Source organism: Oreochromis aureus, linkage group 22 (assembly GCF_013358895.1).
Source record: "Oreochromis aureus strain Israel breed Guangdong linkage group 22, ZZ_aureus, whole genome shotgun sequence".
Classification (NCBI taxonomy): Eukaryota; Metazoa; Chordata; class Actinopteri; order Cichliformes; family Cichlidae; genus Oreochromis; species Oreochromis aureus.
Window position 1 is genome coordinate 13,144,853 of NC_052962.1, and position 15,741 is coordinate 13,160,593.

The following is a 15,741-nucleotide window of genomic DNA, read 5'->3' on the forward strand; positions in this document are numbered from 1 at the left end:
AAATAATAAACACTGAGTAACCCGCTATTTGCTACTGAAATGTTGCTAAGGAATAGCAACCGTTTACGGTATAACACTTAGCTAACCACAGCAGACAAATGAATAACCGAAACTACTTTGGGTGCCGTTAGTTACGTCATATTAACCAATAAAACAGATAACAAACTCAAGAAACAACGCTAGTATGTTATTATGAAGACACAAACAAAATATAAAATATGAGAATTCCATACCTGTCTGAAGTGGAAACTCATATTTGACAAACTTTACTTCCTACAACGAAGCAACCAGAAAGGCAGATACAGCAACGTCTGGTTTCCGCTCACCATTGGAGCATTGTCCTATCTATCAAAACCGCACCCGTGAAAAAGTTTTATATATATTGCAACAATAAATACATAATTTAAAAAAAACTAATATCCATATCATACTTCATTGTGGTTGAGAAATAGCATTTTTGTAGGTATAAACAATTGTATCTGTCAGTTTTTCAATGTCATGAATTAATTCACATTTGCACCTTCACCAAGCAATTTCGATCTAGTGTAAGAATAAAGGGAATTTTCTTCATTTTCTTCATCTCCACTTACTGTGTTCAAAAAAGTGCTCTGGTTGGTCAATCTGTATTTTCAGGTAAAAGGGTTCACCATCTGTTCTGTATCTAGATGAGTTTAGTACCTTTAACCTTTTAAAGTTTAATCCATTACAAGTACCTGATCTAACAGCTTATCACAATTTCGTACTGGCCAGTGATGCACAGGCTACATAAAAACACGAGTACAATCACACAATCATACACACATAGAGCATCATTACTCAAAAAATAGCTTCCTCTTTCATCTGCACTTTTGCTGTCGATTTTCATGCAGAATATCATTTAACAAAGTTTTATTTACAAATCGCTGCGTATTTCTTTGCTGGTGAGAAACAGTTCTGCAAGCAGTCAGAAGGATGCATTTGCTTCAAGTGGCACCTGGAAGTTATTCAATTAGTTTTTCAGAGTAGCCCGAGCACCATGGTTCTTATTTCTTTGTTGGTGTCTCCTCGGTCTTGCTGTTACTCAGGTTCTGGATAGAGGCTGTTGGATCCACTCTCAAAGATGATCTAGACTTGTGCTTTGAAAAGGGTGTTGACAATGGCTTCAGCTTGTGAGTGTCTGCGAATGCCCTCCTGTCTGCATCTATTTTTTTCTTGATTAGTTTCTTGATGCGTTTGAAGATGAGGTAAACCATCTCACAGATACACATCAAGATGCAGACAGCAGAGGACACGACCATGAAGAGAGTGAAGATCTTCTTCTCCGTAGGGCGGGATATGTAACAGTCCACCGTGTTCGGGCAAGGCTCCAGGGAACACTTGGACAAACGAGGTAAGTTGTACCCTTCGTAGATGTGGTAAAGGATGTAGAGAAAACCAGCGTCAAAGCTTGCCTTGAAAATCAGGCTCACCTATAAGAAGACAAATGAGTGTTAAAGTAGGAAAAATCACATTGATTTCTCAATTGCTAATGGATTTTAAAGATTCCATACTTGGTGTAACTTATCCCAACCATTTGTCTAAGCTCTTACTATGATGATTAGTTTGTTAAAAAATAAAAAACTAAGTGACCCCATGTAAAATTTGTACCCTAAGTGAGGTCTCTTCATTCTGATAATCTAGAAAATGGAAGATTCCTGATATTTACCAAAATCAGTCAAAACAAAAGTGAACACTTGGTAGAGATTTTTCTAAACAGCAAATGAAAGTGTGTTACAGGAATAATAGTCCCACATTCCACTGTAGGGACATATTATATGGCTGTTTAAAGGAAGCTTTCAAATAGAAAGCATCGAACCACTGAAAATAGAGGTGGGAGGATTGCTCCAAATATTGATGTTCTGGTCAATCAGATCGATACTAGGGTGATATGATCGGTGTAATATATGTTTGCACTGATTGCCGATCACGCTTCAACTGAGTCGTCCTCGGTCAGAAGGAATGGTACTCCACAGTGACGTAGTTCAAATAACTTTAATAAGGAGGTGGCAGATGACATCAACAGGATGTACAGCTTTGGTGGGGAAGCGATGGCATTACAGCATTCACATGCAGGTAAAGGGAGTGTGAGTGTGTATATGAGTGTGTGGTCATCTCTCATCTGTGCAGAACTGCGCTGAACACGTTCCCAACCGGAAGTACAGATACCGAGGTGCATCATGGGTAACGTAGTCTAAACAGTTAAAGTGACCAAGCGGACTTTTAACAGCCGCCCCTGTATTTATATGGAAATACACACATGCTAAAGTCCTTCTATTTTGAAACAGTATCATCTGAGTCCTCAGGAACTTTGGGAAGTTCCACCAGCTTAGTTACCGGGCGAACATAGGTACTGTCTTTAACCTTGACCTCGGCAGCTCGAACAATGCCATCAGTCCCTGGAAAAACTTGGGAAATGGTACCCACAGGCCAAAGGCCTCTAGGCAGATTAGCGTCCACAATCATAACAGCTTGTCCCACGGCCATGTTGTCAGTGGACTTCCTCCATTTCTGTCGGAGTTGCAGTCCTGGGAGATAGTTCTGTATGAACCGCTTCCAGAAGTGGTCGCTGATGACCTGACTGTGTCTCCATCTTCTGGTTGAAAGAGTACCTGAGGGGCCGTAAACTGCCTGGGGCAGTGCTGAATCATGCCGCCCCATCAAGAGAAGATTTGGTGTGATGGGATCTGGGTCAGCTATGTCAGCTGATGCATAGCCGAGTGGTTTTGAGTTCAAAATGCCCTCAATCTCTATGAGGGCTGTGAGTAGGACTTCTTCGGCCACAACTTGGTCCTTCAGGACTACTTGCAGAGCTGACTTCACTGCTCTGATTTCCCTTTCCCAGGCTCCTCCGAAATGAGGAGAGTGTGGGGATTGAAGCAGAAGTTGATAGTTTGCTTGGCTAGTTGCTGCTTGAGGTCAGGCTCCATGTTTTCAAAGCGCCGTTTGAGTTCTCTGTGACCACCTCTGAAATTGGTCCCTCGATCAGACCACATCTCGTATGGCTTTCCTCGGCGTGCGATAAATCGGTGTAATGACATAAGGAAGGAATCGGTGTCAAGACTAGGGAGGAGATCGAGGTGCACGCATCTGGTTGTAAGACACTTGTAGATAATTCCCCAGCGTTTCTCTCTTCTACGACCTATCTTTATCGTGTACGGCCCAAAACAGTCTACGCCCGTTGACCAGAACGGGGGCTTATAGAGTCTCAGCCGTGATGAAGGTAAGTCAGCCATTTTGGGTGTAGAAGGTGAGGCGCGCCATCTCCTACAGTCCACACACTGGTGCTGGTGTTTCTTAATGGCTTGACGTCCTCTGAGAATCCAATAGGTGCGCCGTATTTCCGCAAACAGCCTCTCTGCACCTGGATGAAGGAGCTGGTCATCATAAGTTTTTATGATGAGCTTCGTCAGGGGATGTTCAGCTGCTAATACGATGGGATGAATACTGTCTGGATCTAAGTCTGTGGCTCGACGGAGGCGGCCTCCAACTCTGATGAGACCGGTAAGACTGTCATATTCAGGGGACAGCACGCTAAGACGGCTGTCCGAGCGGACTGGGTGACTGATCTGGAGGGCTTTGGCCTCCTCTGGGAAGCTTTCAGTCTGAGCCGAGCGAAGCAGCATGGTCTTGGTTTCTAGTTGCTCCGCTGCTGTAATAGGAGTGTCGGCCGCCCCGTGTAGGGTCCGGTATGTAGCAGCAATCAGCTCATCTAGTGTGGCATACTGTGTTGGATCCGGTAAGGTCGGGGATACAGAAGCGTGCCCACAGAATGCAGTCTTCCTGAGCTCTGCCTCACTGCATGCCGGGAACTCTATTGGCAACTTAGGCCAAGTGTCAGCAGTTTGTGACAGGAAGGGTGGACCATGTGACCAACGATTGGGGACTGTTAGGTCGGCGAGATGTTTCCCTCTGGTGATGTCATCAGCGGGATTGAGGTCAGAGGTCACATACCGCCACTGTTCAGGTGATGTCAGCTCCTGTATTTCACAGATTCTAGTCCCCACAAATACCTTATAGCGACAGGAACTAGACTGGATCCACTGCAGCACCGTCGTAGAATCTGTCCACAGGTAGATCGACTGCAGGAGGATGGTGAGCTCTGTCTGGAGTACTTTGGCCAATTGGGCTCCTGTGAGTGCTGCGCAAAGCTCCAACCGGGGCATTGACACCTGTTTGCGTGGGGCCACTCTGGAGCGAGCCATCAGGAATGATGTGGCGATGGGCAGTTGTTGCTCGATTACCCGAAGATAAGCCACAGCCCCATAAGCCTTTTCTGATGCGTCGCAGAATATATGAGCCTCATATGTCGCATTGCTGGAGTTGTGAGGAGGAGCGTAGCAGCGGGGAATGGTGACGTGCTGGAGGTGTGACAGTTCACCTTCCCACTCAAGCCAGGACTGAAGTAGATTCCCTTCGATGGGCTCATCCCATCCTCTCTCGGTGCTCCCCAGGGCCTGTACAATCAGCTTGGCCCTTGTAGTATAGGGACAAATGTAACCTAGGGGGTCATACTGGGTAGCTAGTACCTTGTACACATTGCGCAGCGTGACCGTGGAGTAGGTTATAGGGCGGTGCTTATATCCCAGGACGTCTGTCGGGCAGTGCCAGCTGAGTCCTAATGTTGACTCTTGTGGGTCGAGACTTTTGAAGTTCAGCCAAAGCTCGCAGCTCTCTGATCTAGCTGAAGCGGGCAGGTGAGCAACTACTTCGGGCACGTTGCTCGCCCACTGTCGTATCTCAAATCCTCCTTGAATAAGTAAATCTCTCATCCGGTCGATGAGCTGCTTTGCCTCTTCTGGGTTGGACAGGGACTGTAAACAGTTATCCACATAGAAGGCTGTGTGGACAGAGTCGCAGATGTCCCTGTGGGTGTCTTTGTGCTCCCTTGCATGTCTCTGTAGGGCGAAAATAGCACAACAGGGGCTACATGTCGTTCCGAAGGGCAAAACTCTCCACTCATATACGTCTGGGGGCCGGTCCGTTTCACAATCCCTCCACAGAAACCGTAGCAGAGGACAGTCCTCTGGGAGCAGCCGAATCTGATGAAACATGGCTTTGATATCTCCACTCACGGCTACAGGGTGTTGGCGGAAGCGGAGCAATACCCCCAGCAGAGTGGGCCCCAAGGGAGGTCCTGGTAAGAGATAGTGGTTCAGGACGTTCCCCTGAAACTCAAACGAACAGTTGAAGACCACTCTAGCCTTATTGTTGTGATGTACCATGTGGTGGGGTACATACCATGACTCGGAAGAGCTATGTGTCTCATCTGGGCTCAGCTTAACAACATAACCAGAATCTACTAACCTGTGGATCTCCTGGTTGTATGTGAGGGTCAGATCAGGGTTCTTGGCCAGCTTATGTTCAGTAGATCTGAGGAGGCCTTTTACTGCTTCAGGAGGGACACACATGCGTGGAAAGTCTCTTCTTCTCAGCAGCGGAGTGGCGTATCTCTCGACACCATCTACTGGGACTCTGAGGGTCTTTGTTTCCAACATAGCTACTGCCTCTCTGTCCTCCTTCGACCGTGTGACCTCCTTCTCTGTCCTGTAGGGGGAAGCATCTAGTTGCCACAAACGCTTCACATCTTGATGCAGGGCCTCTGCAGGAGAAAGGCACATGTTCAGGCACTGCAGGTCCCCCTCAGATGTAGGCATACTACTGGCCGGCCCCTGGATGGCCCATCCGAGCTTGGTGCAGATGGCTACTGGCCCTTTGGATGACCCCCGAAGGACAGGACGGACGGGGGTGATGAGATGAGCATTATCTGAGCCAATCAGCACCAAAGGTTGGACCTGGTTGAATCCTTCAATCTGGGCTTTCTGCAAGTGAAGATACTTCTTCTTCAGCTGGTCAGCTGGACATGACTGAGTAGCTAGACTCAGCTGCTCGGCTGTGAAGGCATGTGTTACTTTGTACCTCACTTTGGGCTTAGCCCTTGGTGACACCTGAAATGAGACAAAGCCTCCCTCCATCTGGATTACATCTCGACGGATAGTTCTTAGTGAGAGTGTTGCTTCCTCCTGTTCCAAACCTAGAGATTTGACTGCCGCAGGAAGCACAACAGTCTTCTCTGAGCCGTCATCAAGCACAGCAAATGTGTCCAGAGATTTGCCACCATGATGTAGTTGGATGGGTACTACCTTAAGCATAACACGACCCGAGTGACTTGAATAGTCTAGGTAAACCATACTGGTACTCACAGTTAGTATGTTAGGGTCCCGCTTCTTGGCCTCAACCAGGTCATGGAGCACCGACAAATGCTGGTCACCACAGGTGCTGCACGGCTTCCTCAGAGTACACTGCTCTGGAGAATGTTTACGGCCACAGCGCCAGCATTTGGCCTTCTCGGTAATCCAGGTAGCCATAGCTTTGAGGTCTAGCCTTTTGAATCCATCACAGCCATTCAGATAATGCTCTGTCCCTTCGCAGTATGGACAATAAGGTTTGAACTTCTGTCTCTTCTTAGGTTGGACTGTCGGATCTGGAGCGGTAGATTCTCCCTCTTGTTTTAGCTTGGCTTGGGCTGGATTTGGGCCGTAGTAGATGGGACTTGAGATTTGTTGTGTGGCTTGAGCCCTGCTGAGGCTTTGAGTAGGTTCTTCTCTGGACGTGGCCTGTCAGGGGGCATTTGAGAGGCTTGTCTGGATAGCTGAAGGACTTGGGATTTCTGTTCCAGCCATTCTGAGAAGTCGTACATGTTGTACGTTCGGCTGCTGCCAGTGCGGATGATCCCCCGGGTGATACAGTACTCGATGAAGCTGTCTCTGTAGTTCAGGGGGAGCTTGGTAAGTAGTCTGTCCACATGTGAACCACAATGGAGCTCACTGGCTGCTACTTCATCCATGGTACTGAGAAGCCCGACCAGGCTGGACACAGACAGAGACAGGTCTTCAATAGCTTGAGAGTCCCGGTTCTAATAGGGGGCAGTTTAATATAGTGCTAAGCTCACGTTGGACTAACTGCCTTGGCTGTCCATACCTCTGCTCTAGCGCCCTCATTGCACTAGTGTAGGGAGTGCGGTCGTGAATGTAGCGCTTGGCTACCTGTAGGGCGCTGGGATGCTCTAGATGATCTAATAGGACCTGAAACTTGTAATCTTCTCCCAGATGAGAATGTGGCCCTAAGGTGCTGTCCAGCCCTTTCTTTAATAAGGCGAAGTCACTCTCTCTGCCCGACCTGAAGATCACCAGCTTAGGCTTTGGAATGCCATATGAAGACGCCACCATCATCTCCATCAGGTTTGGTAGAGGTGTTCCTGCTGGGGAAGTTGTGGCCACCTGTGGATTATGGTGTTCAGCAGAGGAAGATGATGAATAGTGACTTCCTAAGGGATAAGGAACATAGTATTTGCCAGCTGGATCAGGCAAAGCTTCGGGATGCAGTGTGTTGGGCACAGGGCGATGTGCTTCTGCCCACTGTGATGGCTGGGTCGCAGGTTCTGGTGGACGTGAAGGTTGGTAGGTAGGATCAGCAGGATGTGGTGGTTGCTGCAAGTACACAGGATTAGCTGGATGTCTGGCTTGGAAGACGGGAGCAGCAGGATGTGACGTCTGCCGCAGACTCACTGAGTCCACAGGCTGTGATAGCTGGTGTACTGAAAGATGAGCAGGTTGTAGTGGCTGATCAGCTGGGGATGCAGGATGTAATAGCTGCACCTGGTCTGGCCTGTTTATAAGGAGATGATGTTCCAATCGCTGACGTGAGAAGGGTTTCAGCAGTGCATCGTTCAGGTCTCCTAAGTGGCGTCGATGCGGCTACATAAGTGGCAGGGTGCAGCACTGGCTGAGTGTGAAGGCTCACTTCACGAGGAGGTGATGGAGCGGATGTTTCCACTGGCGTCAGCATGTTCACCGGTGTTGTGGTGTCCTGCTCTGAGGGCATTACTGGCACAGTTAGTGGCTCTGTGGTCTCATGTAACACCTCACTGCTAGGTTGTAGTGGTGCAACTTCTGTTATGGAGGAAATAGGTTGGCGTTGTTCTAACGCTCCTGTTTCTGGGGGAAGAGGACTGCCAGGTTTAGAAGCCTGCTCCAAACGCTCCACCCGCTTTAGTAGTGTTCCACGAGTTTCCTCCATAGACACTTGCAGTTGAGTCATATGTTGGAGGACACTGTTCCAGACTGATTCCATCTTCTGCCATCTCTCTTCCTCTTCATTATCGGAGCTGCTTGAACTACTTGGAGCTCTAGATGGCTCGGGTGGCTCAGTTAGGTTGTGCTCATAGTCCACCAGATGTCCCGGAAGTTTCTTCTCCCGCTTTGGACGGGGGCTACTTGATGCACCTCTATCCTGAGGGTTTGCCATCTCATTAACTCAGCCAAGGCGCTCCGGCTCGGAGGACCACTTGTAATATATGTTTGCACTGATTGCCGATCACGCTTCAACTGAGTCGTCCTCGGTCAGAAGGAATGGTACTCCACAGTGACGTAGTTCAAATAACTTTAATAAGGAGGTGGCAGATGACATCAACAGGATGTACAGCTTTGGTGGGGAAGCGATGGCATTACAGCATTCACATGCAGGTAAAGGGAGTGTGAGTGTGTATATGAGTGTGGGGTCATCTCTCATCTGTGCAGAACTGCGCTGAACACGTTCCCAACCGGAAGTACAGATACCGAGGTGCATCATGGGTAACGTAGTCTAAACAGTTAAAGTGACCAAGCGGACTTTTAACAATCGGTATTTTGTTTCTATCCTCTAAGTTCAGTATATATATATGTATATACATATAAACACACACACATACATATATATACATATATATATATACATAGCTAGCTAGCTAGATAGATAGATATTGAGAAATATACCTCAGACATCCACTGTGAAAAACGTCTGAACATCTTTGTGCTGACTGTCACATCTATTCTTCTAAAGCCAAGTGTAGGCGGGTAGTATTGGTATCTATATTGGTATTGGGATCTACAATACCTGATATTGGATAGATAACAAAATTTGCACTATCGTAGACCACTCCTGCAAAGTCATGCAACTTCCCATCAGTTTGGTGGAGCTTGTCGCTCATCCGTTATAATTGCAAATCTCCTTCTATGTGTGGCATACACAACAACACTAGAAATTAAATTTTATCACCCTTCATTCTTACCAGGTATGTCCACCACAGCCCTCCACGTTTCTTCCCAGGGTTTGCATACAGGTGTTTACCCTTATGGGTGGTGGTGTACTTTAAGTCTTTCATCTCTCGATATTTGACGTGTCCGACAATTATCAGCGACGGGCATGTGACGAAGATGAGCTGCAGGGCCCACAGGCGGATGTGGGAGATGGGGAAGAAGTAGTCATAGCACACGTTGGTGCAGCCCGGCTGAGCAGTGTTGCATACAAAATCTTTGCTCTCGTCACCCCACACCCGCTGAGCCGCCACCACAAACACCAACACCCGAAAGACGAAGACCATTGAGAGCCAAACCCGACCGAACACCGTGGAGTATTTGTTGACCCCACTGAGGAGAGCCTCCAGCGCACCCCAGTTCATGACTGCTGCCTTGGAGTGAGACAAGGGGACAGAAGTTTGGGGGGTATGGTTGATCTTCTGAAGAGATCAGGTGGAATGAAGTTCTTGAGCCAAACCTGAGCAATGAAATAAAACAGTAGGTTAGAAGAATCTTAGTAATTGATACAGGGTGATATCAGTCAGTGGTTTGTAAAGTCTTGCTCCAAAAAATAAAAAACTGTAAAAGCCTCTAATTTAAGTTTTTGCTTAAATAAATATAAAATATTAATTGGAAGTGCTATAGTGTTTAGTTATATAAAATGACATCATATAATTAACAAAAAACAGAAAACACAGCAGCATGTCCAGCGATTTAGAGCACAACAACAGTTGCCTAGTAAGGTAAAAACCCTATAATAATCAATAATCAGTGATGGTAATAATGGCATTACAAGTAACAGCGTTATTAACGGCGTTACTTTTATCAGTAACAAGTAATCCAACTAATTACTATTTCTATCGTTACAACGACGTTACCATTACTAACAAGAAAACAACAAACTAACGGTTGAAGCTGTGTTCAGCTTACAGCACCTTATATCAGTTGCACGGAAGTAGCTGTCTGCGTAAGTAATCTGGGCGCTACAGCTTTAAGCAGCTGCACGCGCCCCCGTTGACGGCAATCACTTTCTGCCCGACGATCACTTTTTGGCACAACACCTGGAGCTAAGGGGGCAAAACAATCGAAACTGAGGAAGAATAAAGTAGTTGTGGTAAGCCAATCACATGACCACTTCAAGATGCCAAAGCAACAAGGTGATATATACCAGTTTTTAAAAATTTTTGATAGGCCACGTAAAACCAGAGTCATGATAAACAATATATATGCGGTGTTTTTTCCTGAATAGTTCCGTCACTAGCACTCAAGCACTCTCTGCTTATGACCAAAAAACAAAAAAAACAAAACAAAAAATCAGCCCTTTCCTGTTGGTGGAAAAATGCACCATGTCGACCAATTAAAAAATGATATGGCAACATGACATTTGGTTGTTTAAGAAAAGGGGAAAGTTTTTGGAGTGACAACGAGAGAGAGAGAGAGAGAGAGAGAGAGAGAGAGAGAGAAAGAAAGCTGAAAAAGAGAGTGAGTTTTGAGATGTGAGAGATTTGTGACGTTTAGCGTGTTTGGAGTGTGTAGTTAATGTGTTGTCTTGTGTAGTTAGTGTGTAATGTTGTGGATAGTTTTGTGATGAGTGTCAGAACAATGAGGCGACTGCAGTCTCCAGGTAGAAAACAGGAGTGATACACCTGCTGTCAAACCTGCAGGTATCAGGCTGTGACGTTCTCCTTTATAGTGGACAGAAATTATTCTTTTGGAGTGGCACAAATAATTTGTGTGGCATCTTATTGAATGCAGAACCCCTGATTGTTATGTAAATAGTTTGAAATGGTTATTTTAATAAACGGGTAAAAGGTAAATGGCTGCAAATAACTTCGTTGTTAAAATCAAAACTTGTGCATTGATTTTAAAATTGACAATTTATATTTGCATTTGAAGTTATGAAATATGATTCATTAAACATGTTTGTGGTTGTCACAGTAAAAAATATAACTTTTTCTACTCGGATTTTATGTTTTTTGTCTGATTTTAGATCAATTGTGTTAATACAGTATGTCAAAATGAAAACATAAATGTAAATTCAAACACGTGAGGTTGTTCTGAAAAGAATGATACCAAACAAGACAAAGTAAATCGTTTCTAAAGGTGAAATGTAGAGGGAAAAATCAAAAGTAGTTAAAAATAGCTAGTTAAACATTTTTTTTAAAGTATCGCAATAGTTACTTTTCAAGTAATTAATTACTGAATTACTTGTAACTCAGTTACTAACTCAGTTAGTTTTTTGAAGAAGTAACTAGTAACTATAATAAATAACTTTTTCAAAGTAACTTGCACAACACTTATAATAATGCAGAGAAAATCCCAACAACCATATGGCCCGTTTGAACAACTGCTTTGGCAACAGGGAGAAGGAAAAAGATCTGCCATAACTAGTTGGGGCTGATGGGAGGAAGACATGATAAAGACAAGCTGTGGAAGAGAACCAGAGATTAATAACGACTAATGAGTAAATGCAGAGAAGTATAAAAACACATAGAGAGTGAAAAAGGTGATTGAAGAAGAAACAGTCAGTGCATGATGGGAAACCCTCTGGCAGCTAAATAAGGGTGTCGCCTGATTTATCCCTTGGCATACATTTTTATCAAAAAACAAAGTTTTAAGCCTAATCTTAAAAGTAGAGATGGTGTCTCTCTCCCAAGCTGGTTCCACAGAAGAGGGGCCTGAAAACTGAAGGCTCTCCCTCCCATTCTACTTTTAAATACCAGCGAAACCACAAGTAACCCCGCAGTCCGAGAGCAAAGTGCTCTATTGACGTGATGTTGTACTATGAGATCTTTAAGATACCTGATTATTCAAGACCTTGTATGTGGGGAGCAGGACTTTAAGTTTATTTCTGGATTTAACAGGGAGTCAAGGAACAGAAGCGAGTATGGGAGAAATATGCTGTCTCTTTCTAGTCCCTGTCATCTTACAGCGGCATTTTGGATCAGCTGAAAACTTTTCAGTAAGTTTTTAGGACAGCCTGAAAATAACGAATAACAATAGTCCAGCCCAGACATAATCAATGCATGAACTAGTTTTTCAGCATTACTCTGACATGGGATGTTTCTAAATGTGGAAATATTGCGCAAAAGTAAGAAAGTAGTCCTACATATTTATTTAATATGTGCATTGAACGACTCATCAAACGCCGCTCCAAGATTCCTCACAGTGTTACTGGAGGCCATGGTAATGGCATCTAGTATCTAGTTAGAGTTACATATTTCAGAGCTTTTTGGGGCCGAGTACAATAGACCTATTAAGTTTAGTAGTCTCTGAGTTCAAGCTGACATAAAGCCCCAGAAGTCACTGTTGTATTGTTTTAACATAAACTATTGTTTCCCAGAATTAATGCATACAATCACAAAAAAGAAAGCTGTTCAGAACTTTGAATGAGTTAAATATGAAGTCTGAGGAATCAAGCCGTAGCGACTGCAATGGTGTCAGCTATTATGTCAAATATGTCATGGGTCTCCTTATCCTTTTTGTTTGTAATCCATCACTCATGACATGAGTGAGTGAGTCAACGTCAAACTTTCCCTTTGTGGAAAAAAACCAGCCCACACCTGCAACATTAGCCAACTCTTTGAATGACATCTTTGTTGTCCCATAATTTTAGTAAAATACAAACATGTACAGACTTTAAAGTTATATTTGTTATGGGAAACTTACACAGTTTGGGATTTTTGAAAGTTCTGAAACATTTTAATAGAAGTATAGACATAAAGAAGTTCTGCTGTGCTACAAACAGGTTTCAACAACAAGAAAAAAAAAGCTTCTCTTTTACATTTACATCTCATTCTGGTAAATGCACACAGCCTGACAGGGAACATGTTGGATAACAGCTTCGCTGTCCGCTGTTCCATTTCAGTTCTGTCACGTCTAATCCTGACTATTTGAATTCAGAAACACTTTCCCTCAACATCTCAGCATCGCTATAGACATATTGAGCTGTCAAATCAGTTGCTATTTTCTCTCTCATCCAGCATTCTGGACTATTAAATTACACAGCATGAAAAGATTTGACTCAAGGAATGCCTTCAGAATCACAACATAGGCTACTGAAGGCCAGACATGTTCAATGGCTGCCGGAGTTGCCTACCTTTCACCTCTCCGTCTAATGGACAATACAACCAGCGACATTAATCTCACAGTGTGCGTCAGCCAGGGCCTCGAGACTCAGATATTCAGCTGCCATCAGGATGATTCTTAAAGGGAATTTTCTGGGATCGTCTTTTTTGGTTAAAAAAAACTACAGTTGCTTAAAGGATGTATAAACATCTACAAACATAAATAAAACCAAGATTACCTTGTGAGGCTGCAGTGTCATCTACGAACCAATATAATTCAGACCCTCTTCTGGCACTGCCACAGATGTTTGAATACAACTTGCTCTACAGTTTAAGCAAGTTGCCACCACTCTAACTCTGTTTTGCTCACTCTGTGGACTCCTTTAAAAGGCAATTAAAAACATTTATTTAATCCATCCTTCTGCTAATATTCTTCTTTTATTTCTATTTTTCCAATTGATTTTATTATTACATGGTTCTCTGTTGATGTTAATTGTGTTTTAATTGTCGTACAGCACTTTATGACTCTGATAAGGGAGCTATATAAATAAACTTATTACTTTTCAGTACATTTTACCCATCAATAATACATTGTCTGTATGAGTCAAAGCTCCTGGCTTAACAAGGTGAGGCAGCAGTTCTCTTGTGTGGCTTTCCTCTTTTCTTTTGCCCTCTTCATCCCACCACAGCTCTTTCTTAGTTTTCCTGACATTCACAAATCTTTCCTTTTCCTAAAACCCCCCCCAAAACTTTCAGCATGACTTTCTTCCATTTTTCAAGGCAGCATGAATCATCCGGAGGAATAAAGCGTTAGTAATCCAGGTGTAGTTTTATTTGCACTGCTTCCAGTTATCTCTCTTTGCAAATCTTATTCTTTTGTACACATCAGGGCTGAGCTCTTCCCTTGGCATGTGATAAAACAGGAACAGAATGAGTGACATCCATGCCCTTTTTTATTGCCAGCCCACTTCTTTCCTACTACTATATTTTGTCCTCATCCTTTCTTGTATTCATCTGAATTTAAAACAGAACTCAGCAATTCGGCTACAAAACACCTGTTTCCTTGATCCATTAATTTGTGCAAATATAGACGTATAAAGCAGAAGTATAAAGCATCTTACCCTGGGTGCAGGGAGCACCATTAAATGTGTGAATGTGATGTGTCAGCTGCTCTTGCCTCAGTGCTCATTGACTTGGTTACACCTGGACCTTTTGAGGGGGGCCGGCTTTGAGGTGTGGCCTTGCTGGTAAACATGAGGAACAAGAGAAGGATAGGCGGAGCATCGCTTAGAAAAGTTACATTCTCTCACCTGACGGTTTCAGTTTGCATGTTGGGCATGAAAAAAAAACTTCCCCCGGGTATTTTGAGAAAAAATAAGGAAAGTGACAGAGAGACAATGTCAGAGAAATGGAAGAGAAATTGTGGTGCAGAAAGAAAGCAGCACAGCAAAGAGAGAAATAATGTGAAAAGTGATAATGATGGTTGATGATACATAATCATAACAAATATATTCAGCAGAAAATGTAGGTGGATAACCAGACTGATCCGCATAGTATTGCGTGTGATGCAGAACAGATGCAAATCAGCACATTACAATACAGAGTGTCTGATCTGTGAGACAGCGCGAGGACCCGGTCTCTGTTTTCAGGCGTTTAACCTTTAAATCCCACTTAGTCACTTGCATTTACTGCCCTACCGCTGTGCACAGTGATGATTGTACAGCGTAAATAGAAAACAAATGAGGATTCCAGGCTGCACTTTCTTCGCCCACTCAAAAGGAAACTCTGTTACAGTAGTTTGAAGTTTAAAAGCACCAGGAATATCAAAGCTGCTGGACAAAGTTATCGAAGTACCAATGTATGGATAAAGTAACCCCCCCCCCACGTCTTGACATCATATTCAAACCCCACAGAGTGACAGTTTCAAATCACCTTTCATTCTTTTCACACTGCAGAAACAAAAGGAACTGTCACACCGTAGTTAATCCCCGCGGGAACTCATGCATATGTCTTCATGGCAAACAATCCCACACATTCCACAGGAGAGAGAGATTTCTCTCACTCACTGTTGTGTTTAATTGTTAGTTGGCTGGATTTTTTTCTTTTGTTTTGCTTTAGTTTCCAAGGGATTTGCAGACACACCCACAAAGCCACTGAGGTAACAAACTGGAGTAAATGAGGCAACAAAGCTGCACATGCCAGGAGACACAGCCTGCACTGTAATGCTTCTGTTTTTACATGCAGCATGAAACTAACATAATAATATTAGCTAGTTTTTATCCTACAATGTTGTCACTCTTTTGCAACAAAAGGAAAAGGTATAATGGAAATGATTTGCTGCAGGGCAATCATGAAGTTCGGTTAAGGTGTGCCAGAGTAATATTAGAGAAGCTCACTTGAAACTTCCTTAATTCCACAAAGCAGGTTTTCCTTCACCTGGTTTCTGTTTTTACAAAAAACAGCTAGCCTTCTTTGAAAATGAGAGATCACACCTCAGTCAAAAATAGTACAGTCTGCAAAAAGGCTGAATTCTGCAATAAACA

At 44.0% G+C, this 15,741-nt stretch overlaps 1 protein-coding gene across 1 annotated transcript; it reads right to left on the bottom strand.

Moving 5' to 3' along the window:
• Positions 1 to 787: 787 nt before the first annotated feature.
• LOC116309457 (gap junction beta-4 protein-like) lies at positions 788 to 14,365 on the bottom strand. The gene is made up of 4 exons (XM_039605380.1): positions 14,320 to 14,365; positions 9,125 to 9,609; positions 1,167 to 1,448; positions 788 to 1,115 (listed from the first exon to the last, which is right to left on the bottom strand). Exons 2-4 carry the CDS (start codon positions 9,512 to 9,514, stop codon positions 1,023 to 1,025), a joined length of 765 nt encoding a protein of 254 aa, XP_039461314.1. The 5' UTR covers positions 9,515 to 9,609; positions 14,320 to 14,365; the 3' UTR covers positions 788 to 1,022.
• Positions 14,366 to 15,741: the final 1,376 nt, after the last annotated feature.

What these genes read in the sequence shown, in the direction of transcription:
- LOC116309457 (XM_039605380.1), bottom strand. Translation starts at nt 9,514, where the DNA reads ATGAACTGGGGTGCGCTGGAGGCTCTCCTCAGTGGGGTCAACAAATAC. An exon ending in GGCTGTGGTGGACATACCTG is followed by an intron (nt 1,449 to 9,124) that starts GTAAGAATGAAG and finishes GTCTTCTTATAG; the next exon opens with GTGAGCCTGATTTTCAAGGC. An exon ending in AAATAGATGCAGACAGGAGG is followed by an intron (nt 1,116 to 1,166) that starts GCATTCGCAGAC and finishes CCCTTTTCAAAG; the next exon opens with CACAAGTCTAGATCATCTTT.